Below are 25,039 nucleotides of genomic sequence, written 5' to 3'. Positions count from 1 at the left end.
CTTGTATTATTTATTTTTGATAATCTATTTTTTCTTTCTGGGACACTTTTAGTATTGAGTTGATCTTCCCTTAATTTTTAGGCCTTTTCTATCTTTTTTCTTTTCAGAGAGGTTTTGCTTTGTCTTTCATATATTTCTTCTGTCAAAGATTATGTTTGTTTGTTTAGAGATGAATGCCTCATGCAGCCCAAGCTAGCCTCGAACTTGCTATCGAGCCAAAGTTGACTTTGAACTTCTGCTCCTCCTGCCTTCATCCACTAAGTGCTGGTATTATACATGTGTGTCCCCACCCTTGGCCCTGGTAAAATGTTGACATTTTGTTTATTGTACTTTTTATTCCCTTAGCTTTAATCTCTAAATGCTTGGTTTTTTTTTAAATTTTTATTGAGCTCTATATTTTTCTCTGCTCCCCTCCCTGCATCTCTTCTCCTCTTCAACCCTCCCCCAAGGTCCACATGCTCCCAATTTACTCAGGAGAGCTTGTCTCTTTCTACTACCCATGTAGATTAGATCTATGTATGTCTCTCTTAGGGTCCTCATTGTTGTCTAGGTTCTCTGGGATTGTGGTATGTAGTCTGGCTTTCTTTGCTTAAGTTTAAAAACCACCTATGAGTGAGTACATGTGATAATTGTCTTTCTGTGTCTGAGTTACCACACTCAAAATAATGTTTTCTAGCTCCATCCATTTTCCTGCAAAATTCAAGATGTCATTATTTTTTTCTGCTGTGTAGTATTCCATTGTGTAAATGTACCACATTGTCCTTATCCATTCTTCGATTGAGGGGGCATTTAGGTTGTTTCCAGGTTCTGACTATGACAAACAAAGCTGCTATGAACATAGCTGAGCACATGTCCTTGTGGCACAATTGAGCATCTTTTGAATATATACCCAAAAGTGGTATTACTGGGTTTTGAGGAAGGTTGTTTCCTAATTTTCTGAGAAATTGTCACAATGACATCCAAAGGGGCTGTATCAGCTTGCATTCTCACCAGCAATACAGAAGGGTTCCCCTTACCCCACAACCTCTCCAGCATAAGTTGTCATCAGTGTTTTTGATCTTGGCCATTCTTACAGGTGTAAGATGCAATTTCAGAGTTGTTTTGATTTGCATTTCTCTGATGATAAGGATGTTGAACATTTCCTTAAGTGTCTTTCAGCCATTTTAGATTCCTCTGTTGAGAGTTCTCTGTTTAGATCTGTACTCCATTTTTTAAAATTGGATTATTTGTTCTATTGATGACCAATTTTTTGAATTCTTCGTATATTTTGGAGATCAGACCTCTGTCTGATGTGGGGTTAGTCAAGATCTTTTCCCAATCTGTAGGCTGTCGTTTTGTCTTGTTGACCCTGTCCTTTGCTTTACAGAAGCTTTTCAGTTTCAGGAGGTCCCATTTATTAATTGTTTCTCTCAGTGTCTGTGCTACTGGGGTTATATTTAGGAAGTGGTCTCCTGTGCCAATGCATTCAAGTGTATGTCCCACTTTCTCCTATAAGGGTCAGTGTGCTGGCTTTATGTTGAGGTCTTTGATCCATTTGGACTTGAGTTTTGTTCATGGTGATAGATATGGGTCTATTTTCATTCTACATGTTGATATCCAGTTATGCTAGCACCATTTGTTAAATATGCTTTCTTTTTTTCCATTTGATTTTTTTTTTTGCTTCTTTGTCAAAAATCAGGTGTTCGAAGATGTGTGGATTAATATCCGGGTCTCCAATTCAGTTCTATTGGTCCTCCTGTCTGTTCTTATGCTAATACCAGGCTATTTTCAGTACTGTAGCTCTGTAGCAGAGTTTGAAGTCAGGGATTGTGATGCCTCCAGAAGTTCTTTTATTGTCAGGATTGTTTTGGCTATTCTGAGTCTTTTGCTTTTCCATATGAAGTTGAGTACTGTTCTTTCGAGGTCTTTGCAGAATTTTGCTGGGATTTTGATGGGCATTGCATTGAATCTGTAGATTGTTTTTGGTAAGATTGCCATTTTTACTATGTTAATTCTCCCTCCCCAAGAGCATGGGAGATCTTTCCTCTTTCTGGTGTCTTCTTCAATTTCTTTCTTCAAAGATTTAAAGTTCTTGTCATACAAGTCTTCCACTTGTTTGGTTAGAGTTACTCCGAGATATTTTATGCTATTTGTGGCTATTGTGAAGAGCGATGTTTCTCTGATTTCTTTTCCAGCCCTTTTATCATTTGTGTACACGAGGGCTGCTGATTTTTTTTGAGTTAATCTTGTAATCTGCTACGTTACTGAAAGTGTTTGTGAGTTGTAGAAGTTCCTTGGTAGAATTTTTGGGATCACTTATGTAAACTATCATATCATTAACAAACAGTGTGAGTTTGACTTCTTCTTTTCCGATTTGTATTCCCTTGATCTCCTTTTGGTGTCTTATTGCTCCAGGTGGGATTTCAAGAACTACACTGAATAGATATGGAGAGAGTGGACAACCTTGTCTTGTCCCTGATTTCAGTGGAATCACTGGGAGTTTCTCTTCATTTAGTTTAATGTTGACTGTTGGCTTGCTGTATATTGCCTTAATTATGTTTAGGTATGTTCCTTGTATCCCTGCTTTCTCCATGACCTTTATCATAAAGTGATGTTGTATTTTGTCAAAAGCTTTTTCAGCATCTAATGAGATGATCATGTGGTTTTTATTTTTCAGTTTGTTTATTTGGTGGATTATGTTGACAGATTTTCGTATGTTGAACCATCCCTGCATCTCTGGGATGAAGCCGACTTGACCATTGTGGATGATGGTTCTGATGTATTCTTGGATTTGTAAATACTTGCTTTTTTTTTTAAGTTGTCCTACTTCATTAAGTGTGTTGTCTGCTCTTTCTGAGGTTCAGATTTACATGAATTTATAAAATCTTTTCTTCTTCTTCTTCTTCTTCTTCTTCTTCTTCTTCTTCTTCTTCTTCTTCTTCTTCTTCTTCTTCTTCTTCTTCTCTCCTCTTCCTCCTCCTCCTCTCCCTCTTCTACTTCTTTCTTCTCGTCTTCTTCTATTTTTTTAGAGACAGGGTTTTGTAGTCAGATTTTTCTTTGAGCCTCCAGGTCACAAATAATGACACAGAGACTTATTATTAATTATGAAAACTCGGTCTTAGCTTTTATAACTTAATTAACCTGCTTTTATTAATCTATATTTTACCATATGGCTTTTTATCTTTCTTTTATTCTGTATTTTCCAACTTCCTGCATCTCCATGGTATCTCCTGCCTGCCTCAATTCATCTCCTCTTCCCTTCTCTCCCTGGAAGTCGTGCTTATCTCTCCTGCCTAACTATTGACTGTTGAGCTTTTTGTTACACCAATCACAGCAATATACCTTCACATAGTGCACAAATATCTTACAACATTTTCCCCTTTTGCCTAAATAAAAAGGAAAGGTTTTCACTGTAATACGGTAAAATTATATACAATAAAAACAATTATCAAGTAACAATTACATTTACAATGTCCAGTTCATTTGAATTTGACAAATTCAGAGAAATTACTCTTATTCTGATGAGTCCAAAGTTTTATACCTAATTTACTTTCTATTATAGCTTTTATTACCAACTCAAAATTACCTTTTTAGACCTCAAAACATTTTCTTAGATAGACAATTTAAACTTTTATGTGTCTCAACTTTATATACTTTATACCTCTTTTGTGAGTTTCTTTTCTGAATTTGGCTACAAGGAAAACTGTAACTATAACTATCTCATCTTCAACTCTATCATAGAACTAAGAAAGATATAATGAGTAAACAGGAAGTACAGAGAAAACAACTTCCAAAACTATAGAAATGACAGAAGCAGCTGGCTGGCTGGACAGTCACATAAGGTTCCTCTGCAAGGCTGAGATATCCGTCTTCAGCCTATGGGCTTAGAATATCTGACAGACTTTTCTGTAAAGCAGGAATTTTGAAGACCTTGTTTTGGCAAAGTTAAACAACTGCCTTCTTTTGTGTACTACTTGTCCAATTTGGACAGCATACTGTCAGCAGTAGAGGCAAGGGCAGTTTCTTGCCTAGTGATTAACTTTGACACAATAAAAGCAACCTCCATACAGAGTTACTTTGATGCCCATCATCTTCTCTAAAGTAGATCGGTCCTGCTAGATTCAGATATGTCTTATAGTCATGAAAAACCTTATGTTATTAAAACATCTTAAATGCTATATTCTGTAGGTCTCTGAAGTGTTTGAAGACCACCTATCTATGTAAAATATATCTCTGATTGACCTTGAAAACATATCTAAAATGACTACAACTTTGATTATTATAGATGACTAACTACTAACCAGCTTTCAAGCCTAGAACTTTACATTACATTTTTAAATGAGCTGCACAGGTATAGTGCCTTAAACAAGAATAGAAACATATATGCAGTATTACAAAAATAGCCTTAAATTTGTATCAATATACAAAAATACATTAATAAGAATAGAAACATACATAGAGTATGTTCTAGCAAAAATAACCTTAAATTTGTATCAGTATGCAAAAATCCATACCAATGTCAAATATTTGAGATTAATAGTTGCTTTTTAGGTACAAATGGATTCAAAATCTATTCTTTTATCCTATCATTCCTATGTCATGTTTCCTGTGGAAACAAAGTTATGACCTCTCCCTCAATGGAACATGTTTTCTGGCTTCCATTTGAAGTTAAAATATTCTTAAAATATATAGGTTGGCTTAACTTAGCAGTTTCCATAATCTAATGTCTCTCAGCAGCTATTGTTTTTTATACATCAGCATTTAAAAAAATTCAAAGTCAACAAAACAACATACTGGATTCAGGTACCCTGTGTATTTCCCATCTTTACATGCCATATTTTTATATTACTTTACTCTCTCTTTAAAGACTTTATTATTTTTAAACTAGTTTTTCTATGACTGTCTATACCCATTTTCTGTTCTTTCTTCAGCATCTAATCACATTTTTAAACACATTGTGCCTTTTTTAGAGATTTTCTGCATCTGGACTTGGCTTTACTAAGCACCTGCAGCATTCTCTGACTTCATGAGACGCATCTTAAACTGCTATGTCAGCTGCTGCACAACTTAGCTTGGTGCATGGCACTGGTGCACAGGTGCATGTGCTGGCAGCTGACCCCAGCCCTCTTCGAGGCAGTGAGAGCGGAGCCTCATGCCTTTGGGCCTTGGCTTGGTGCAGGTCTATTTGCCCCAGCTCCATTAGGCTTCTACTTAGTCTCCTGCCACTGACTGAGTAGTGTGTTGCCCACTGCTCATAAACCCCATTCAAGTGCTCAGAGCAGGGCCTCTTAAAAGAGCCCTGCCTGTGTACACTGCCAGCACCCAGCCTAGTCAGAACTCCACCTCCCCCCGCTTTCTCAGGCCCTATGTGGATTTGTATGCTCCGAGTTGGGCACTAAATGTAGTCAGATTTTTCTTTAGGCTGTCAGCTCACAAATAACAACACAGAGACTTATTATTAATTATGAAAGCTTGATCATAGCTTAGGCTTGCCCCACTAGCTCTTAAAACTTAACCTGCTTTTATCAATCTACATTTTGCCATGTGGCTCTTTGCTTTTTCTTTTATTTTGTATATCTGACTTCCAGTGTCTCCATGGCGTCTCCTGTGCACCTCAATCCATCTCCTCTTCCTTTCTCTTCCTGGAAGTCCCGCCTATACCTCCTGCTTAGCTGTTGGCTGCTCCGCTTTTTATTACACACCAATCACAGCAATACACCTTCGTACAGTGTACATATATCTCACAACAGGGGGTCTCTGTGTAAACCTGGCTGTCTTAAAATTCATTCTATAGACTAGGCTGTTCTTGAATTCAGAGATCCTCCTGCCTCTGCTTCTCGAGTGCTAGGATTTAAAAAAGGTGCAAACCACCACTGCCTGGCCTGAAATCTTTACTTTGTTTTCTGTTTGTTTGTTTGTTTTAAAGATTGATTTTATTTATATTTTTGTGTCTCTATGTATGCACACAAGAGTTTAGTACCTGCAGAGGCCACGAGAGGCCACTGAATTTTTCTGGCACTAGAGTTAGAAGCTGCTGTGAGCCATGTGATATGGGTACTGGGAACTGAATTCTGATCCTCTGCAAGAGCAGTAAGTGCTCTTAACTGATAAGCCATCTCTGCAGGGCCTGGTTTATTCTTTCTAAACATATTTCTTTCATGTTAAAGCTTTTCTTAAAATGTGTTTGTATGTTTTCTATAGATAAGAAGAAACAGCTGTCTACTGGGAGATCTGTAGCCTTGGCTATAGCTTTCTGAGTCACTGATGAAGGGCTTATTGGGATTCAGCTTTTTTTTTTTTTTTGAGGGGGAGCAATTATCCTTAAATGCCAGAAACTGAGGTTATGTTTCTGAGTGACTTAAGACACCCAGAGAAGACTCTAGTCTCCTGGGAGCGTCTCACATCCGTCTGCTGGCATCCAAAAGGGCAGGACTTACTGGTGTCTCAGCCTTTACTGTGCAGAATATTAGTGGTCCTTTCTCCATAGGTTCCTTTGCTGTGAGCCTTTGCCTGTGACTGGGATTCCTAGACCAGGTCCTGCTGGGTCTCTTTTCTTCTGGGCAGGGTGATGCCAATCCCCTGGCTACACAGGGTTGGCATGGAAACCTTCCAATTTGCTCTGTACTCAGCTCTACTGGCCCCCAGACATCTGAGGGTCCCTGAGATCTAGAGTCCTGAATCGTCTAGGGATCTGTTTCTCCATTGTGTCTCCTTGCGGCTTTAGCTCTCAGCTTCTGCCGCTTTACCAAGTCAGCTACTGGTCGGCCATCTGCTTTGCAGCTTCCAGAAGTTCTCTTGCCATCGTTCATTTGTTGTCATCATGTCCTCTTACCCTCTGCCCGGGTGGAGTTATGCTTTGTTTACCCCTCAAATGTCAGTGTAGAAGGGCTTCAGCCGAGAGCTGAAGAGCTGTGCCTGCTTGCTCAGTGTGCTGTGGTTCTCTGGAAGTCCCTTCCCTATGGTGTTAGACTGCTGCATGCCTAGGGCGTCTGGGTTGCTGAGAGCATGGACACAGGTCTCTCCTGGAAGAGGGATTTGGATGAGGGGGTGACAACTGGAAACTGAAGAGTTCAGTTCAGTGGTTAAAACCTGGCCTCTGGCCCAGGCTCCTCGTGTTGGCAGATGAGTTCCATTAGCCCTTAAGCCTCCAAAAATGGGGATCATGATGGACAGGCTTAGTGTTTGCTGTAAGGATTAACTGAGAAAGCAAGAGGCACAGTTAGTACGGTGCCTACCACATAGTACACAGTCAGTATGTGGCCACGGTTGCTATTACTCTTTCTACAGTGGTTAACCAAGTGGTTGACCTGTGGATTTGAACCAGAGAAGCCGCCTGGGTTGGGGAGGAGGTGAACTTCCCAGAGAGGGCAGAGGAAATCAGAAGAGTGGGTACCCTGAAACACCCACGGGGCTTGTTCCCAGCTGCCCCACCCAGAGTGCCACCCAGCAGCCTGGCTCAGGGACAGATAACTGAACAGGCAAGTCTCTGTGTTCCTTTAGCGGCTGGAATGTATGAGAGCCTTGGCTGGGGGCCTGGGCTCAGGGTAGGAGGAGAGGCAGAGAGCCCGAGCCTGAGGTTTGCCTTGCAGATGGAACTGGCCTCCACCACCTGAGGGTGCTCAGGAGGGAGAGTCACCCTTCCCAGGTCAGGCCACACCTCTCTGCTCCATCTGTGAGCCAGCAGTCAAGGGGTGCAAAGCCCAGGATAAGGGGAAAGCAGAGGAACCCTCCACAGCAGGCAGAGTGGCTGCTCCATCTCCCACCACTAGCTCCTTGCTGGGGTGGGACAGGAGACAGTCTCTGCCCAAACAGGGTGGGGATCCTCTGAACGAGTGGGTGCTGGATGGGTGGAGCAGCAGTCTTTCCATAACTTGGGGACTCTCAGCATCATGTACAGACCACCCACTATCCCTATATGGCCACGCCCCTCAGCTCCCAGCGAATATGTTTCCTGAGCTGCTTTACTGAGACGTGGCTTCCCCTCGCTGGGCCCACAAGGACACGTGTAATAGAGCCCAGGGCCACATATAGAACCTGTCTGCAGACGCTCACCCTTACAAAGATGAAGGCATAATAACTCAAAGTGAGGAGGGGGTGGCAGCAGTCCTTGGTGAGTTGGGGGGGCGTGTAAGAAGGTGTAGAGGGACAGAGACATCTTTTGGAGGTAGGGACACACTCTCAGGGCTTTTAGAGCTGACACTGAAGTCGGGTAGGAGAGGAAGCTGAGCATAGGGAAAACCTGGCAAAGGAAGAACCTAGGAACCTGACGGGGTGAAGGATCAGGGGATGGTCTGCAGCAGGGAGGGATCAGGGGCATCTGCAGCTAATCCAAGATAGCTGACCTCAAGAACTCCAGGAGTCTCTCTGGGCTGATAAGTGCTTATGTATAGTGGAGAGGTTGCAGCATCCATGCGTCTCTCCCGTTCAAGCAAGGATTCACCCCGGCCCCGAGACAGTGTTTCATGGTGTAACAGCCCTGGCTGTCCTGGAACAAGCTCTTGTAGACCACACTGGCCTCGAACTCACAGAGACCTGCCTGCCTCTGCCTCCTGAGTGCTGGGATTAAAGGCGTGTGCCACCACCGCCTGGCTGTTCATGCCTGTTCTTGAAGTCAGGGTTTTGCAGAGTGGGGATCAGGCCTGGGGGGGTGTGGGGTTCTTCATCTCTTTTCCAACAACCTCCTGTACAGAGACCCTGTGACCAGAAACCAGGGCCAGAGAGGGAAATTGGCACACAGGCAGTCAGCTCTTCCCAATATCAAGGTGACAGTAAGACTTCCTACTGGAGTCACCCCAAGTCTACTCTGACCCTTTGTGGAGTGGCCCTGCCATAATTAGCACAAGAAAGAGCCCCTAGGGGATGGCTGATGGGTGTGGGGACCTTGGTATGTGTCCAGCTGTTTGAGGAGCTTGGCTGTGAGCCAGCCAGAGGAAGGAAAGGCTGCCCGTGGCTTTTCCTAAGCAGACACTGCTCTGGGATACCTTGGGGCCTCCTACACTTGAGGATGTGAAGGTCGAGAGAGGCTAGGTAGTAGTCCAAGGTCATATAATATCCACAAGAGGAAGGGAAGGCCAGCTGCTTCTGTGACTTTGCAAGCAGACACTGCGGTGGATGCTTCTACAGCTTTGGATTGGTCCCTTAGACATGAGGCTGTGACAGTTCAGAGAGGATTGGGGGTAAACTGAGGCAACATAACATCCTCAGCCAAATTGAGAGGTAGGCTGCTATATCTCTAGCTGTCTAGCATCAAGCCCATAGGTGCCCCACCCCCTAGCAAGTTGGCAAGTTGGCATAGTGTCACAAGGGACTAGTGTCTCTTCTTCCTCCCTCTGTTAGATTCTACTTTGTTTTTTTTTTCCTGGGACTTCTGCCTGCTCCAACCAGACTCATGTTCATCCTGGCTCCCTGGCCTGGTACCTTCTGTCCTCAAGTCAACCTGGCTTCGGGTTGTACTGATCTCCCACTGACTGGACCTGTGTCCCATGGATTCTGCCTCCTATTATTTCCAACTAAGTCCTTTCTGTCTCGTCACCTAGTTGCCTATATTTGTAGCTCAAATCTCCTTGGACTCTAGGCCCTGGACCCTCCTCCCATCCCTAAGGGACCAAAATGAGCCCTTGGGGGCTGGCAGCACATTCCTACTCTCCTGCTTCCAGACAACCTCATAGAACATTTGGTGGTTGTGTGGACTAGGGATGTCCCTGTTGCCTCCCTGCTCCCTGCCTGCTGCTGCTGCCGCCACCGCCGCTGCCGCTGCTGCATGGCCACCTTTCTAGGCACCACATCTGAAGGAGCGTGTGATGCACATGGGCTGTGCCTGTTCATATTGTCCCATTCTCTTGTCACTGCCCTGGAATGCTTGCTAGAGGAAGGCAGGAAGAAACAGGGAGTAAGGAGCAGGGGGCAGGCCCTCGGGTCAGGGTGGGAGGTGGCCGGGCAGCTGTTCCCCCAGAGGCCTTTTGTTTTATCAGCTGTGGTGTGATGGTTTCCAGAGCTTGGCCCAATCCAGCCTGGCCCCAGGCTCCCAGCAGGGGTAGAGGCCGCAGGAGCTAAGAGCATAGCCACTTGAGGGCTTGGTGGACCTGACCTTTGGAAGAAGGGTGCCAGAGTGTCTGTGGCGGGCCAGTGGCTTGTGCCAAGGCCTGCAATAGGGGTGGGGTATTTGTTAGCTGGCTGGAGCTCCAGGCAACTGAGAGAAGCCTACAGGACTGCCTTGCGAGGCTGGGGCCACATGATGGGCTGGCCAGGCGGAAGACTGTCGTTTTCCCGCTGTTTCCACAAGTCCCACCAGCTCTGCTCTTCCAACCAGGCCTCTCTCATGGGTCTCAGGCTGCCCTCGTGCCCTGAGGGACCTCACTTTACCCTTCCATCCCATTTTCTGCAGCCGTGGGTGGGGCCTGTGCTTGGATGACTCTCCAGCCAAAGACGTCATTGACTTCCCCTCGGTGCTGCCCGGTGTCCTGTATGATGTGAACCACCAGTGCCGCCTTCAGTATGGGGCTTACTCAGTCTTCTGTGAGGACATGGATGTGAGTAAGGGTGTGGGAGTCACAGGCGATGGCCCTCACCAGCCTGAGAGCGACAGGTTCTGAGAACCTCTGCCTGGCTTGGGCTGGACTCTCAACGGACATGGTGATAGCTAATGTGACCTTCGGCAGAACCTGGGGTGGGGTTGTCTCAGGCCCAGGTCTGGATTCTGTATCAACCCCCAGGGGACTTTGGACAAGACCCCTACCCCTCTGGATTTGACTTAGAAGAGAAAAAAAAATCTGCCCTTTAGAGTCCAACAGAGAGTCTTGTAAAGATATGACAGACGCTTCTACCTTGAGTGTTTGAGGAGGTGTAGCGGGGGCTGGAAGAAGGGGCCAGCTGGAGACCGAGCTCAGCTCCAACCCAGCCTGGAGGATAGCCCCTCCCAAGGGCCCCATGATATGATGTGGTTGAGGGGAGGGGCAAGAGGAGGAGCAGACAGTGGACCCTCGCACTTGCACACTCACTTGGTGTACTGCCCCTATGGAAAGTGTCCAGGGGGCTCTAGGGGGAAAATAGGGGCAGACTGGGTGGTCTCACTGGGGAGAGGATGAGGGTGATGCACATGTCTGTTTGCAGAACGTCTGCCACACACTGTGGTGCTCTGTGGGGACCACCTGTCACTCCAAGCTGGATGCAGCCGTGGATGGCACGAGATGTGGGAAGAACAAGGTAGGTGGGAAACCTCGACCCTGACTGAATGCGGGGTGGGGGAGGGCTGTCTGTTCTCTACCATGCCACACCGGACTTCCCTGGGGTTGACTTTAGCTTCTGCTCTTAGTATTCATTTTGCTTCAGCATGGTGTCTGGGCTGTGGGTGACCATAAAGGCTGTCTTGCACCTTCCATCCTCCCGCCTCTGCGACTGTCTTGCTTGCTTTGTTCTCACTCGGATGAGGATGACTGAGAGGTGTCGGGGTTGGGTTGCTCTGCCTCCATCTGTCTCAGTAGTGGTGTCTCAGTGGAGAGTGCGTCCCTGAGGGCTTCCAGCCTGAGGCGGTGGACGGTGGCTGGTCCGGCTGGAGTGCCTGGTCTGTCTGCTCGAGGAGCTGTGGCGTGGGTGTACGGAGTGCTGAACGACAGTGCACACAACCTGTGTGAGTGCGGGGCCCAGGCTGGGATAAAGGACCTGAGCGGAGCGGATTGTGGAGACTGCCTGTGTTCCAGCGTGCAGCTCTCAAAAGTATCCTTAGAAGGGCCGAGTCCAGTGTCTAAGTCACCACCGGCCACTTCCAGAGAGAGTTCTGGAAGCATTCCCCCAGAGCTGACACCGTTGCAGTCAGGGGAGTGCTCTCCAGAGCCTGGGGAGATGAACTAGAGACCTTGCAGCACAGGCAGGGACTGTGGGGAGGTCGGGGCAGAGGTGAATGCTTAGCAACGGGGTCCTGGAATGCTCAGGGTTCAGGCCCTCCACCCTCACACAAGGGCATCCTTTTCCATTGCTCCTCTAGGCCTCAGTGTGCTCGACTCTAATGGGATGCTAGCAGAGTCCTAGTTAACTTGCCATGGGATAAAGTCAGGCCACATGGGTGAGGCACTGAGTTCTCCCAGTGCTCTGGGAAATGCCCAGCACCAGCTTCTTCAGACCCCTGAGGAGACAGGCAGCAGTTGGGCAGCCCTGCTGGGGTGGCTGTGGCCTGGGGTGAGCGCCCTTAAGGGGGCTGTAGAGACTCCATGAAACAAGGGGTTGTCTGGCTCTTGGACAAACTTCTTTGCCTGTCTCCCAAGGAGGTAGAATTCACAGGCAATTCCATCTCAGGACTGGTGCTTCACCAGGCTGGGGGTCTGTACCCCTCTGCATGTCTCCTCCTCCAGCTCAGCCTGGCTGAGATGGGGTGCATGTGAGATGCCAAGCCAAGGCAGTGTCTCACCTGGGTGGGGCCTGGAGGCTTCCTTCGAGCTGGCTCAGGGTGCTGTCCCCACGACAGGCTGGCCCATTAGCTCACCACGTGTTCCAGCTCTCAGCATCCCCCTTAGAGGCAGTCCAACTCCATTCTAGAGATGAGGAAACTGAGGCCTGCAGGATGGCGAGCATTTGCCCATGATCATGCAGCAGGTCTGGCCGAACCTAGGCTTCTTGCTGCCACTCTTCCGTAGAGCCTTGGAAACAGGATGGAGGTGTATGGGTCAGAGAGTGGCTCGAGGGTAGGGCAGCATAGCGGAAGACAGCAGGGGACTCTGGGTGCGGAGGATACAGATGTTGCTTGGCATAGGGTACTGGTGGCATGCTCACACCCTGATGGCTCTCCTCGTAGGCCTAAGCACAGAGGCAAGTACTGTGTGGGGGAGAGGAAGCGGTTCCGACTCTGCAACCTGCCAGCCTGTCCTGCTGGCCGCCCCTCTTTCCGCCATACCCAGTGTAGCCAGTTTGATGCCATGCTCTACAAGGGCCAACTGCATACATGGGTGCCTGTGGTCAATGATGGTGAGTCCTGCTACCCATGTAGACACTGAGGCCAGGGATGGGGGACATGGGGCCCCGTGATATAGGCCCACGTATTGAGGTCCAGATATCACCCTCAGCCCTTGTCTGCTCCCTGCTATTGTTTGGGGTAGCTGTTCATTCCCAGCTCCTCGGTCTGCAACTCTGCAGATAGTTCTCAGTCCCGTCAGATGCCCTTGGCCTTACTACTCAAGCACATTATGGAGGATGAAGGGAATTTTCCTGATGGCCTCTGTAGTGCCTGCTCTTTTGCTTTTGCTCCACGAGTCCTCTGCTTGTCCCCTTAGAGAACCCCTGTGAGCTGCACTGCCGGCCCTCCAAACACTCCAGTACAGAGAAGCTGAGGGATGCCGTGGTGGATGGCACCCCTTGCTACCAAGGCCGGGTCAGTCGTGACATCTGCATCAACGGCATCTGCAAGGTGCGTAGGATAGCAAGAGACTCTCCTAGACTCACTGGCGGGCAAGGGATCCACCTCTAGGTCTTTCCTGGCTTCCTCCAGGCTGCAGGCCCCTGTCCACTGACTCTAAGACAAAGCCTCTGTGCCCCGCTGTCTCTGGCATTGGACATCCCACAGTTGGCTCTAGATTCTCAGCCACTACCATCGTATTACTTTGTCTCCACCAACTGCCTATTGCTCATCCCAGCCCTCCTGCCTATACAACCCCAGCCATGAAACCAGAGCTTGGACGAGTGTAGGCCCCCGCCTCCTCTCTGATAGGAAGGAGCTGACAAGGTGGTACTGGTGGTGTGCCAGGCTCTGGGCCTGCAGAAAGTGCTGTTTGGCAATAGCTCTTCTGGTTTCTAGTACTGGCTGCTCTTCTATGCCCAGGGCCCCAGCACCTTCCTTACCCTGCTTCTCACCTTTCAAGCTACTGTGTTAAAGGCATGGATTTAGAGGAGGCCTAGGAAAGAGGTGCTAATCCAGTGTCTTTGAAACTGAATCCTATTTCTGGAAAATTCCACCATGTGCTAGGAGCCATGCTTATCTGAAGCCTTCTATGAAAGCCTTTTGTGTCATGTGATGCTCTCAACACTCTTGTAAGGCATGGACTGATGTCCCTTCTTCATCAGGGGAAGAGTAGCTCATGTGTGACAGGGACACTGGCTATGATGAGACTGGACCCCAGTCAACGGCTCTTAACCTCCACCTAGGGCCTCCCTACTGAACCCTGGTGGATACCCAGAGGAGGCTGGCAGCCGGCACAAAGGGCCTCTCCTCTCTGTTACAGAACGTGGGCTGCGACTTTGAGATCGACTCTGGCGCTGTGGAGGACCACTGTGGTGTATGCCAGGGCAATGGCTCCACTTGCCACACCGTGAGCAGAACCTTCGAGGAGGCTGAGGGCCTGGGTACGGTTGGGACTGCTGGACTGCGGATGTGTGCCTGCCATCTTAGTCTCTGCCTAGACTAGACGTGACTGGTGGCGGTCTCCTTGTCTGGCCAGGATCCTCCCGGAAGTCAGTGAGACCCTGTCCCAAGTGAGACCTGTCCTAGTGGGTCCTTCTATTCTAAGGACTGGGTGATCTGTCATCTCTTCAGAGAGCTGCTGTCTTCTGACCCTTCAGAGACCTTCCCAGGGCTGTGCCTCAACTTTGGGGTCTTAGTTACATAGGGCTTTAGTACCAACCGTGTGCTCAACTGTGGGGGACACCTCGGGGAAGAGCTCACGGGGTGACAGAATCTTCGCTGTGATGAAAGCAGTAGGCTGTGTACTTCAGGGAGAGAAGGAAACACCCATAGGAGGTGGATGATGATGGATTCAGGAGGCTGGGTGAGGAGAACCCCAGCTAGAGCCTGTGGACTGTGAGGCTATGACGCTGGGCTCCACAGCTTGCATTTCTTTCCCTCAGTGCTTCATCTCCCCCTCTGTAAAATGGGAATGGCAACATTGCCTGCTACAGCATGGGGTAGTGCTGCGTAGACCCAAGCGTAGTGTTCCATAACTACAAAAGAGAAGTCAGGTTGACTGGAGAAAAGGAGAAGGGCCCAAGCATTTTGGCTTTCCATGATGGGAGAGATTATAGACAAGGCTGTGAAAAAGACTAGTTCAGTCTTCCAGGAGAGTGACGCTGGGCCATGGGTCAGCGGGGAAAGATCTGTGGACCCTTTCTGAGGCCTCGGTGACTCAGAGTAGATGTAATACCTGCCCTGTGTGGGGACTTAGAATCCCGAGCTGATGATAGGGTCTTTGGCTTCATCAGCATAGACAAAAGGAAGCAAGAAGGTGGCGGGGGTCGCGGGGGAGGTAACAACTGACTGCTTGTCCCGGAACCCAAACGCTGTCCAACCCTTGCCAACAGGGTACGTGGATATAGGGCTGATCCCAGCCGGAGCCCGAGAGATCCTCATTGAGGAGGTAGCTGAGGCTGCCAACTTCCTGGCCCTGCGGAGTGAGGACCCAGATAAGTACTTCCTCAATGGTGGCTGGACCATCCAATGGAATGGGGACTATCAGGTGGCGGGCACTACCTTCACCTATGCGCGCACAGGCAACTGGGAGAACCTCACGTCCCCTGGCCCCACCAGTGAGCCTGTTTGGATCCAGGTACCTGCCTCTCAAGGCCAGGATGGGAGGACTAAAACGGGGTGGTCCGCCAGGTAGGATATACGGGGAAACCTTAGGGCTGTCATAGGCTATGGTTCTGGGTTGGGCTCAGCTGATGGGGTCTCTGAACCTCTGTCTCAGTTTTCCCATCTCTAGAGTAGGTCTCCAATACAGCTCAGTTTACAGAGGTGGCTGGGGACGACCCTAGGTGCAGGTGCTGGGCAGATGAGGAAGGGCCCCTGGGCTCATAAACACCCCCCCAATTGATTGTTCCAGCTGCTGTTCCAAGAGAGCAATCCTGGGGTACACTACAAGTATACCATCCACAGGGACAGCCATGATGAAGTCCAGTTACCTGAGTTCTCTTGGCACTACGGGCCCTGGAGCAAGTGCACCGTCACTTGTGGCACAGGTGAGACTCACACCTGATGAACCCTTCAAGCTTATGTGTGATCACATGTAACACTCACCCCAGGGCTTTGAAGTGGGTCTTGTTATTTATTTCCAGTTTATAGAGCTGAAAGTCTTAAGCCAAGAAGCAGTGGTGTGGGCCACCTAGCCCCGCTGTCCCCTTTATTGCCTCCAAGTGTAGGGTGTCATGGAGGGAAGCCTGGGAGGGCACTGAGGTCAAGGAGGCCTGTCTTCACCCCGACAGAGGCAGCAGAACCCTGTTCTGTGAGGGTCTGGACAGAGAGGGTGTGTTTACGTCCTTTGGGATACCCTGGTGCCAGGCCCAGGCTGAATCGCCATGGCTTCCAGGTGTGCAGAGACAGAGCTTGTATTGCATGGAGAGGCAGGCGGGACTTGTGGATGAGGAACACTGCGAACATCTCAATCGGCCCGATGACCGCCAGAGGAAATGCAGTGAGGAGCCCTGTCCTGCCAGGTAAGCATGCTGTCCTCCACCAGACTTCTAATTCCTAGGCGTCCTGCTCTTTCCTCTGCATCGGGACCCTGGTACCGCTGGGGAAGAGAGCAAGTAGCTTGTGGCCTCTTCTCCCCAAGTCAGAGGCATCAATCCATGGACCTGGCTTGACCCTTGAGTGTCCTTGGGCAGCCAGTGCCAGCCTAGATGTTCTTGGTCACTCCTCTTTGTGTCACGGGTTATCTTGTCCAGGTCCCTGGGGGTGACGGTGGTGGTAGTGAAGAGGGCTCCGCTACTGGGTTTCAGGGGTGGAGCACCAACTTGGGGTTTGGCTCTTGGGGATTATTCTCCATTCAGCCCTGTCTGCACCCCGATGGCCTGAAGCCATGCTGTGGCCACCTTTGCTCATGATAGGGGCTAATATCACACTATCATCACTGTGTGCTCCTTGCCAGGTGGTGGGCAGGGGAGTGGCAGCTGTGTTCCAGATCCTGCGGACTTGGAGGTCTCTCTCGCCGGACCGTGCTCTGCATACGCAGTGTAGGGCTGGATGAGCAGCGAGCCCTGGAACCACTGGCCTGTGCGCATCTTCCTCGTCCCTTGGCAGAAACCCCATGCAACCATCATGTACCCTGTCCTTCCACCTGGGGTGTGGGCAACTGGTCTCAGGTAAGCGTACGGAGGAAAGGGAACCCTGGTCTGGTACCACCATTACCTCAGAAAACCTGTACAGAATCCTTTCTGCTTGTTACCTGGGGTGGGAGGGAGCCTGGAGCTTTCCCGGGACAACACCGTTTACAAAGCCGTGGGGACCAGGAATTCCCTGGCATGTTGACTATCATCTTGAACCTTAAAAGCATGGCCACAAAGGGCTGGCTGAGACCTCTGTCACTATGATACCATCAGTAGACAGGTTCTGCCACCATGCCCCGGGTTTTCCCAGAAGCCCCATCCTCTTTTGCAGTGCTCTGTGACCTGCGGAGCTGGCATTCGGCAGCGGAGTGTCCTCTGCATCAATGATACCTATGTTCCCTGCCATGAAGCTGAGCGACCGGTGACTGAGGTCACCTGTCTTCTGCCTCCCTGCCCACGCCCCATGTACATGACGGGCACAGATGGCTCCGGCAGTGGCTCCTCCAGCCCTGAGCTCTTCAATGAGGTTGACTTCATCCCACACCGGCCGGCCCCACGCCCTTCACCGGCATCCTCACCCAAGCCAGTGAGCATCAGCAATGCTATTGATGAGGAGGACCTGGAACTGGATCCGCCCGGGCCTGTGTTCGTGGATGACTTCTATTACGACTACAATTTTATTAACTTCCACGAAGACCTGTCTTATGGATCCTTTGAAGAACCCCATCCAGACCCAGTTGATGCAGAGGGTTGGACAGCATCATCCTACATCAGATCCACTGAACCCACCTCAGATGCTCCAGTGCCTACTGCAGGGACTCCTGGAGTTAAGGAAGAGGGGGTTCTGGGAGCTTGGTCCCCTAGCCCTTCACTCAGCCAGGCTAGCCATTCTCCACCTGTATTCTTAGAGCTGACCCCTGTGAACCCCTTGGCCAATTTCTTATCCGAGGAAGATATTCCCATGGAAGTCCCTGAAGTTGGGCTCCCCAGCTTGCCCTGGCCCCCTGCTTCAGCTGATGGCATGGTGACACCCGTTGCCCCTGGAAACCCTGATGAGTTACTAGTGAGAGAAGACAGGCAGGACCAGTCACCCACTCCGTGGTCTAATAGGAACAAGGTTTCCAAAGATGAGGATACCTTGGGCCATACATCACCAGCTCTGCCCCATAGTCCTACCTCCACACAGCCCTCTTCATCCTACATCAGCACCAATCAAGCATCTCCTGGTCCTGATACGGTGGAAGAGTGGACAGAAGGGCCTGTGGCCTGGGACCCCATGACAGAGGGTGACCTGAAGCCTGTGCATGGTGAGCAGTGGCCCACTGTGGAGGTGGCTCCTCCTCTTCTTCCTTCCCTGGCCACTGTACCAAGCATCTGGGACAGGGACAGTCCCATGGAGCCAGGGACTCCTACCTTTTCAGCCCCAGAACTGGGCTCACAGAACTCAAAAACTCTGGCATTGCCGGGAACTTCCCTTTGGACAGCACCAACTGATCTAAGTAGCCCAGGACCAGGCCAGCCACAGCCCCCTAACCCTGAAGGGACCCCGAGCTCTGTGCTGCTGCCTAGACCAGTTCAGGAGACTTACACTAACAGTAGCAAGGACCCTGAGGTCTGGCCTTTGCAGCCCAGCCCAGTGGAGGATGTGTTCCCTACAGATCCGCTGCCTGCCAAGAATGCCACTTGGCAAGTGGGCAACTGGAGCCAGGTGAGTTGTGTGGTACCAGGGATGGTGGGGAGTTTGAGCAGGACCCTGGGACTCAGTTTTAAGCAGAGAAAGACCTAGCCGTGTTCATCTCGCCTCCCTTGGAGAATAGTATATGGTTCCTGGGATGAACTCACTGACGGCCATGGTGGGCTGAGGTTCCACGAAGCAGAAAGAGTATTATTCCAACTGTCGTGTAGCCTTGAGGCTAGTCCGTCCCACTGAACCTCAGTTTCCCAACTGTGAAGTGGAAGCGGAGTGAGGGGCCCCATCTGCTTGAGTTTTGAGTCCTTAGCGGGTCATTCCTAGGCCACATGGAGGGCTTCAGAAACATCAGTAACTATGAATTCAGTGCAGCTGGGAGGAGTGTCCTTATACTAACCCGTCTGCACAGGAAATGGAGATCGGAAGGCCTCTTTCCATGGCTTTCAGACCCAGCACTGCCTAGGTTAGCTCCTCCAGAGGCTTCACCCTCCCTTGTTAGCGATCCCGTAATGTTCTGAGTTGTATGGAAAAAAGACGACCTGTGCCCCTTCTCTAGATTGTCATTGGAAGAGATCTTGTGGGGGAGATTTACTCATTTAGCTGCTTGAATTAGGGCCCAGAGTTCCCTGGTGAGGGAGAAGCCACAGAATGGCAGGATAGGTAGTGGGGCCTACAGGGCTCACCGGAGCAGGGCTAGGTCACTGCAGGTGACATTGGACTTTTGAATCTCCTTGGGTTGTGGGGCTGGCAGGGTGAGGGTCTGCTGGGCTTACAGACGTCCTCTGTGGCCCACAGTGTTCCACCACTTGTGGTCTGGGCGCCACCTGGAGGCTGGTGCGCTGCAGCTCTGGCCGCGATGAGGACTGCCTCCCTTCTAGCCGGCCCCAGCCAGCCCGCCATTGTCACCTGAGGCCCTGTGCTGCCTGGCGCACGGGTAACTGGAGTAAGGTGAGTGAGGAGGGAGCCTTGAGTCTCATGGCTTTCAGTCAGAGACCAGCAGGGCAGGGTGGGCGCCTGTCTGTCCTCATCTCTCTGGGAGCCCAGTTCATGCTGCCGTCCTTCATCTGCATCCCCACCACACGCCGGCCATTGGACTTCTTTTTCACCAGCTCACCCTAATTCCCTCTGTCCTGTCCCCTGGGGCTGTCACCTAGTGTCGCAGTCTTCTGGGGGCTCTTTGGCCCAGACTGGAAGGTCTAACCCTGCTGTACCATAAACTTCACTGGGTCATATTGCGTGCATGGGTTTAGAATGTGTCTACATGTGTGCTCCTTGGTCTGCAGTGCTCCCGCAACTGTGGCGGAGGCTCCTCCACAAGGGATGTCCAGTGTGTGGACACACGGGACCTCCGGCCACTGCGGCCCTTCCACTGCCAGCCTGGGCCTACGAAGCCACCCACCCGACAGCTCTGTGGGACCCAGCCCTGCCTCAGCTGGTACACCTCTTCCTGGAGAGAGGTGAGACCTGGGCCTGGGGGTAGGGACTAGGGACCCCCTCAGGCCTTGGCTCTACCTAATGCTTCCTTGTTCCTCCAGTGTTCCGAGGCCTGTGGTGGTGGTGAACAGCAGCGTCTGGTGACATGCCCAGAGCCAGGTCTCTGTGAGGAGTCGCTGAGACCCAACAGCACCAGGCCCTGCAACACCCACCCCTGCACACAGTGGGTGGTGGGGCCTTGGGGTCAGGTGAGCAGGATTCCTTGGCAGTTCGCCCCTGGTCCTTAGGCTTTGAAGGATGAGTGGTCGGGTGTGTGTTGTGTGCTGGTCTCTCTGGGGTCATTAAATATGCAGGAGTGACCAGATGAAGTCCTTGTACTGTGCCAGGGAAAATCAGATAGAGGGAAAAAGGCTGTGTGTGGAATCCTCTGAGGAGGAGACTTCAGACTGATACCTAAAGGAATGAGCGAAGATGAAGAGAGGGATGAAGACTAGCAAGTGCTGAGCCCTGAGGCAGGAATGAAGAGGGGTACTCAGCAGATGGCACAAAGACAAGGGCGGCAGGAGGGGAGCGGAGCGGCCTCCACAGGCCTGTTGGAAGCTGATTGGCTCAGGAACCTCAGTGATTCCTCCATCTACTGGTTGCTGAATGACTGGGCAGAGCTTTTTTTTCTTCACCTTTCAAATGGGGGCAGCATAGAGGAGGGATGGAAGATTAGGGGAAGAACACGGAGCCTGTGTGGTGTCAGCATAGATGAAACCTGAGGACAGTCTGACTCAGGGTGGGAACGCTGGCTGAGCCCCTCTGCCTCTCCCTCTGCTGCTCGTGGCTCGCAGCACATCTTCTGTGTCTTCCGGGCACTGTGGTCTCACCCCAGTGTCTGCCTTCTCTGTGCAAGGTGCGTTTTGCATTCCTTCTTACTCTCGTCTTGCCCTCGCTGCCAGGGCAGATGCCTCCCGTGACAGCGGGGTCAGAGATGGCTTCCTGGAGAGGGTGGTACTGTGCAGTGCTAGCCGGTCACTGACCGTGATGGCTGGTGCTGGGGACATTCTGTCCTCTCTCCTGTGCAGTGCTCGGCCCCCTGTGGTGGTGGTGTTCAGCGGCGCCTGGTCAAATGCGTGAACACTCAGACGGGTTTGGCAGAGGAAGACAATGACCAGTGTGGCCATGAGGCCTGGCCTGAGAGCTCACGGCCATGTGCCACTGAGGACTGTGAGCTGGTTGAGCCACCACGTGAGTGTCTCCCTACCCCTGGGGATGGTGGGGCAGGGGAAGAAGGGTGGCTGGGAATTAGAGAATCATCCAGATGTCAGTCCCAGAACAGCTGCTGTTCTATTTACAGTTCCCTCAAACCACATGGTCACCTTAACTGGGAGGCCACAGGGCACTAAGGTTCAAAACTGGGAATCAGCCAAGGGGAATCCCAGCCACTCAGGCATTCTGCAGGCAGCTTCTGTAGCCTTGGGGGAGCGGAAGGAGCCCCCTGCTCTCTCAGTTGTGACAAGCTTTTCCCCCTTGGGGTCTTAGTCCCCAGAGTGAGGCAAGGATGCCCTTGGGCTCTGGGCGCTGCCATTCCTAGGAGGATCACAGCCTGCAGTGAGCAGCAGGGCCACAGGAAGGACTCCTTCCCAGGGTCCTGCCGCCACTGCGCCTATGGGCTTCCTAGCCAGCTGCGCCACTGTGGAGCAAAGGCCTGAGCCAGAGGTGGCTCTGGAAATCACCTCCTTCCTGAGGCTCCAGATGTCCCCAGCCGTCCTGAACACAGAAAACAATGTGGCCCCTGAGTCATATCTGGGAACCCGTTCACCAGCCATGTAGTCTTGGGCTCTATTTTTCTATTTGGATTGTCATTTCCTCACACAGCCCTTATTCTAGTACAGTGGGGTCTGAGGATTAAGGGCTCAGTACGGCTAGTGCCCCTGCTTAGCACAGGCTAGACCACTTTACCCTCCTCCCGTTCAGCAGTCATTACTGTCCACCACTGCAAAGGCAGGGAAGTCTGAGGCCACCTCTGATAGTTGAGGGAACGCAGGAGCTTGGCACTTACCTACTGGGTTGCAGGACCTGTTACCAGGATAGTTTGTGGGTGTCAGCCCCAATCTGCCTCCCCCTGCTCTGCACAGCCTTCACTACCAGCAGCTGGCTCCTGGGGGTACTGGCTCAGGACCAGAGCGGCTGCTGCTGTACCATTCTGCCCTGAATCCCATTGCCTCAAGGTGCCGAGAAAATGCCAACCTGGGTTTCCCAAGACATTCCCGCTTGTCTTGCTCTCCTTGCTTCCCCGCATCTACCTGAACCAATGAGACACTTCTGCACGGCTAAGCTGAGTGCTGTACCACAGTGCTTGCCCTCAGGACTGATGGTGCCCCAGCGAAGGGAGCCCATCAGGGAAGACTCTTGGACCCCAAGCCCCTGGAGCTTCCAGGATGTTTTGATGACTTGTACAGTTGTGGGACAGGACATTTGGAAATCCTGGAAACTCTAGGGTGTGTGATCACCATGGCCAAGCCGCCGGCACGCCTAGTTAGTTATGTGGCCTTCCCTGTGGAGGTGGGGCGTGCCACCAAGAGGAAACCTTCACCCGGTGGTTAGGCCTGCCCGAGGTCACCCAGGGGAACTGCTGTGCAGGCGGACAGAGTTTGGAGTTGCTGCCAAAAAGATAGGGCAGAGGAGTCTTTTTGCTGCCTTGTGCCCTCTGCCACACCTGGAGATGCCGTAGCCTAGGGCTCCAGGTTGCCCGCCTGTTCCTCCTCCCCAGGGAGTCTGCGGAAGTAAGTGGGGTCTCAGGCAGCTGCTGCTTCAGCAGCAACCACAACAGAGCAGTAGCACTGGGAGGGAGGCCAACGGTCTGGAAGCAAGCCATTTCCCCAAATAGCTTTCCCAGGAGAGCCAGCCAGGCATTAGCCGCTGACAGTCAGGGCTTGGAGAGTCACCCTCTCCTGTGCTGTGTCACCAGGGGCCTGCACCCAGCCGCAGGTGCCTTTGTGGTCCTGGCCAGGCCCAGTTTTCTGAGCCATAACCCAGTGAAACGGGTGAGGATGAAGGGGGCCCACATGGGCCTGGGGGCGGGGCGGCATGGTGCAGTGGTGGCCGCAGAGGCACATGGGACTTAAGGTGGCAGGGATGTGGAGGGGATGCAGACTGACGCAAGTGTGGGAGGTAAAGTTGTGGGCTCGGTCCTGTCAGGTACCATGACTGAACAAGGATGGAAAGTGCTGGAAGGCTTGCAGCCCTGCTGGGTAGGCTCTTGGGCATCTCATGGCCTCCTGAGGTGGTCAAGGATGGGGTCTCAGAATCTTCCAGAAAGTTAAGTCAACGGTGTCAGTAGTTCAAGGGCAGATGAGTCAGGGACAACAGCTAAGGACTTGGGGTTCTGATTCTGGGGTCCTCCTTCAGAAACGGGGTCTCTTCCTGGCTCCGAAGTCTTCTTAAGAATACTGAGTGAGGTAAGGGGTCTTTCAATCCAATTACTGGATGATGAAGTGTGGTTCTCGGTGCCACGCCCACTGATTCTAACCATCCTACGGCATCTCTTCTTATCTCTTCCCGTTCCTAGGTTGTGAACGGGATCGCCTGTCTTTCAGTTTCTGTGAGACACTGCGCCTGCTGGGCCGCTGCCAGCTACCCACCATCCGCGCTCAATGCTGCCGTTCATGCCCCCCGCTCAGCCGTGGTGTCCCTTCCGGAGGTCACCAGCGGGTGGCTAGACGCTGAACAGAGGCCTGGCCTCCACCAATACACACACAAACTGACCCATGACACACAGACCTCAGTGCCCCACCACAGGCTGCGGTGGAGCCCTGCTCCTCGTGCCCTAATGGTGCTAACCCCATCCCTGTGCAATGGCAGGCTGGGGACCTCTCTTCCTCTCAGAAAAGGTATTTTTTTATTCTGTTTGCACATTTGTTACTGTTTTACATAAATGAGTATCTACCCTTTCAAAGCAGCTTGGCCTTGTCTTGGGTTTGGAGACTCTCCAATATGACCCCCTACCTACCTACCTATCAAATGGCTATGACCCTGTTCCTTGTTAAGGCCTGGAGAGACAGCAGCGTCTCTGTTCCTGTGGGGGCAGATCAGCATGGGCAGCACCGAGGCCACACACAGATGCCTGATGCAGACATGGAAGATCCTGAAGTGGGTAGAGATGGCTTCGAGGGAAGGCGTATCTACAGAGGGTTACACAGCGGGAATGGGAAGGTCTTTGCAGGGGGTTCAGGTTGGCAGCGGCCTAGGGAATCCTGTTCACTTTCCCACTCATTCCACACCCCTGCCCGCTACCTTCCATTAGGGGTGGAACCACAGGCCCTCATGCAACTGAGGCTGTCTTGTCTCCCACAGGGGCTCCCTGTGGCATGACAGTAGGCACATGTGATCTGCTACGTGGGAGCAGCTGGGCATGCAGGTACTTTGAAGGTTCTGTTTTATTCTTCCTTCTGGCTGTGAGTCATCCTTTGGATGTCTTGTGGAAGGTATTATGCCCCTCCTCCAAGTCTGAAGCCTGAGGTTCTAGAGGACGACACTGGTCACGGTTTATTCTCCAGAGTGAGGTGTATATGGAAACATAAAGGAATCTGATCACTGAGAATGTGGGTACACTGGAAGTCACTTCTTGAGACTGGGAAATGGGATCAGAGGATGGAGCCAGTCAGCACTGTGCCTGTCCCAGGATGTGCTCTACCTAGGAGTGGGGAGGGTGGATCAGGGGCTGTTGTTCTCAGGAGTAGAGGTTTTTGTCTAGCTCCAGGTTCCCTATTCTCACACCATCTCATCAAACATTAGCAGGTGATGTTCACAGTGGAAGGAAGTGACTAGGAGGTATAGGCACAGTATAGCTCCGGAGCACTTACCTCTTCTGAGCTCGAGGCAGGCCTATATGTGGCTTGGTCAAGTACAGACAGTTGATCAGGTTACTCA

General features: G+C 51.1%; 1 protein-coding gene across 2 annotated transcripts in view; it reads left to right on the top strand.

Annotated features, from left to right (window-relative positions):
• Adamts7 (ADAM metallopeptidase with thrombospondin type 1 motif 7) overlaps nucleotides 1-24,793 on the top strand; it is a 45,451-nt gene extending 20,658 nt beyond the window's left edge. The window contains exons 9-24 of one of the 2 annotated variants that reach the window (XM_075965013.1): nucleotides 10,364-10,508; nucleotides 11,089-11,181; nucleotides 11,460-11,605; nucleotides 12,764-12,933; nucleotides 13,239-13,372; nucleotides 14,184-14,304; nucleotides 15,256-15,500; nucleotides 15,777-15,912; nucleotides 16,260-16,386; nucleotides 16,821-17,034; nucleotides 17,330-18,706; nucleotides 19,484-19,636; nucleotides 19,972-20,145; nucleotides 20,224-20,370; nucleotides 21,193-21,355; nucleotides 23,679-24,793. In XM_075965013.1, coding sequence (XP_075821128.1) covers nucleotides 10,364-10,508; nucleotides 11,089-11,181; nucleotides 11,460-11,605; nucleotides 12,764-12,933; nucleotides 13,239-13,372; nucleotides 14,184-14,304; nucleotides 15,256-15,500; nucleotides 15,777-15,912; nucleotides 16,260-16,386; nucleotides 16,821-17,034; nucleotides 17,330-18,706; nucleotides 19,484-19,636; nucleotides 19,972-20,145; nucleotides 20,224-20,370; nucleotides 21,193-21,355; nucleotides 23,679-23,836 — 3,703 coding nt within the window. In that variant the 3' untranslated portion in view covers nucleotides 23,837-24,793. Of the gene's footprint in view, nucleotides 1-10,363; nucleotides 10,509-11,088; nucleotides 11,182-11,459; nucleotides 11,606-12,763; nucleotides 12,934-13,238; nucleotides 13,373-14,183; nucleotides 14,305-15,255; nucleotides 15,501-15,776; nucleotides 15,913-16,259; nucleotides 16,387-16,820; nucleotides 17,035-17,329; nucleotides 18,707-19,483; nucleotides 19,637-19,971; nucleotides 20,146-20,223; nucleotides 20,371-21,192; nucleotides 21,356-23,678 lie in introns of those variants that run through there. The other variant, XM_075965014.1, reaches the window with a different exon arrangement.
• Nucleotides 24,794-25,039: the final 246 nt, after the last annotated feature.

Source organism: Microtus pennsylvanicus, chromosome 3, assembly GCF_037038515.1.
Source record: "Microtus pennsylvanicus isolate mMicPen1 chromosome 3, mMicPen1.hap1, whole genome shotgun sequence".
Lineage (NCBI taxonomy): Eukaryota > Metazoa > Chordata > Mammalia > Rodentia > Cricetidae > Microtus > Microtus pennsylvanicus.
The sequence above is the reverse complement of the archived record's forward strand: the minus strand, read 5'-3'. Positions and strand labels throughout refer to the sequence as shown.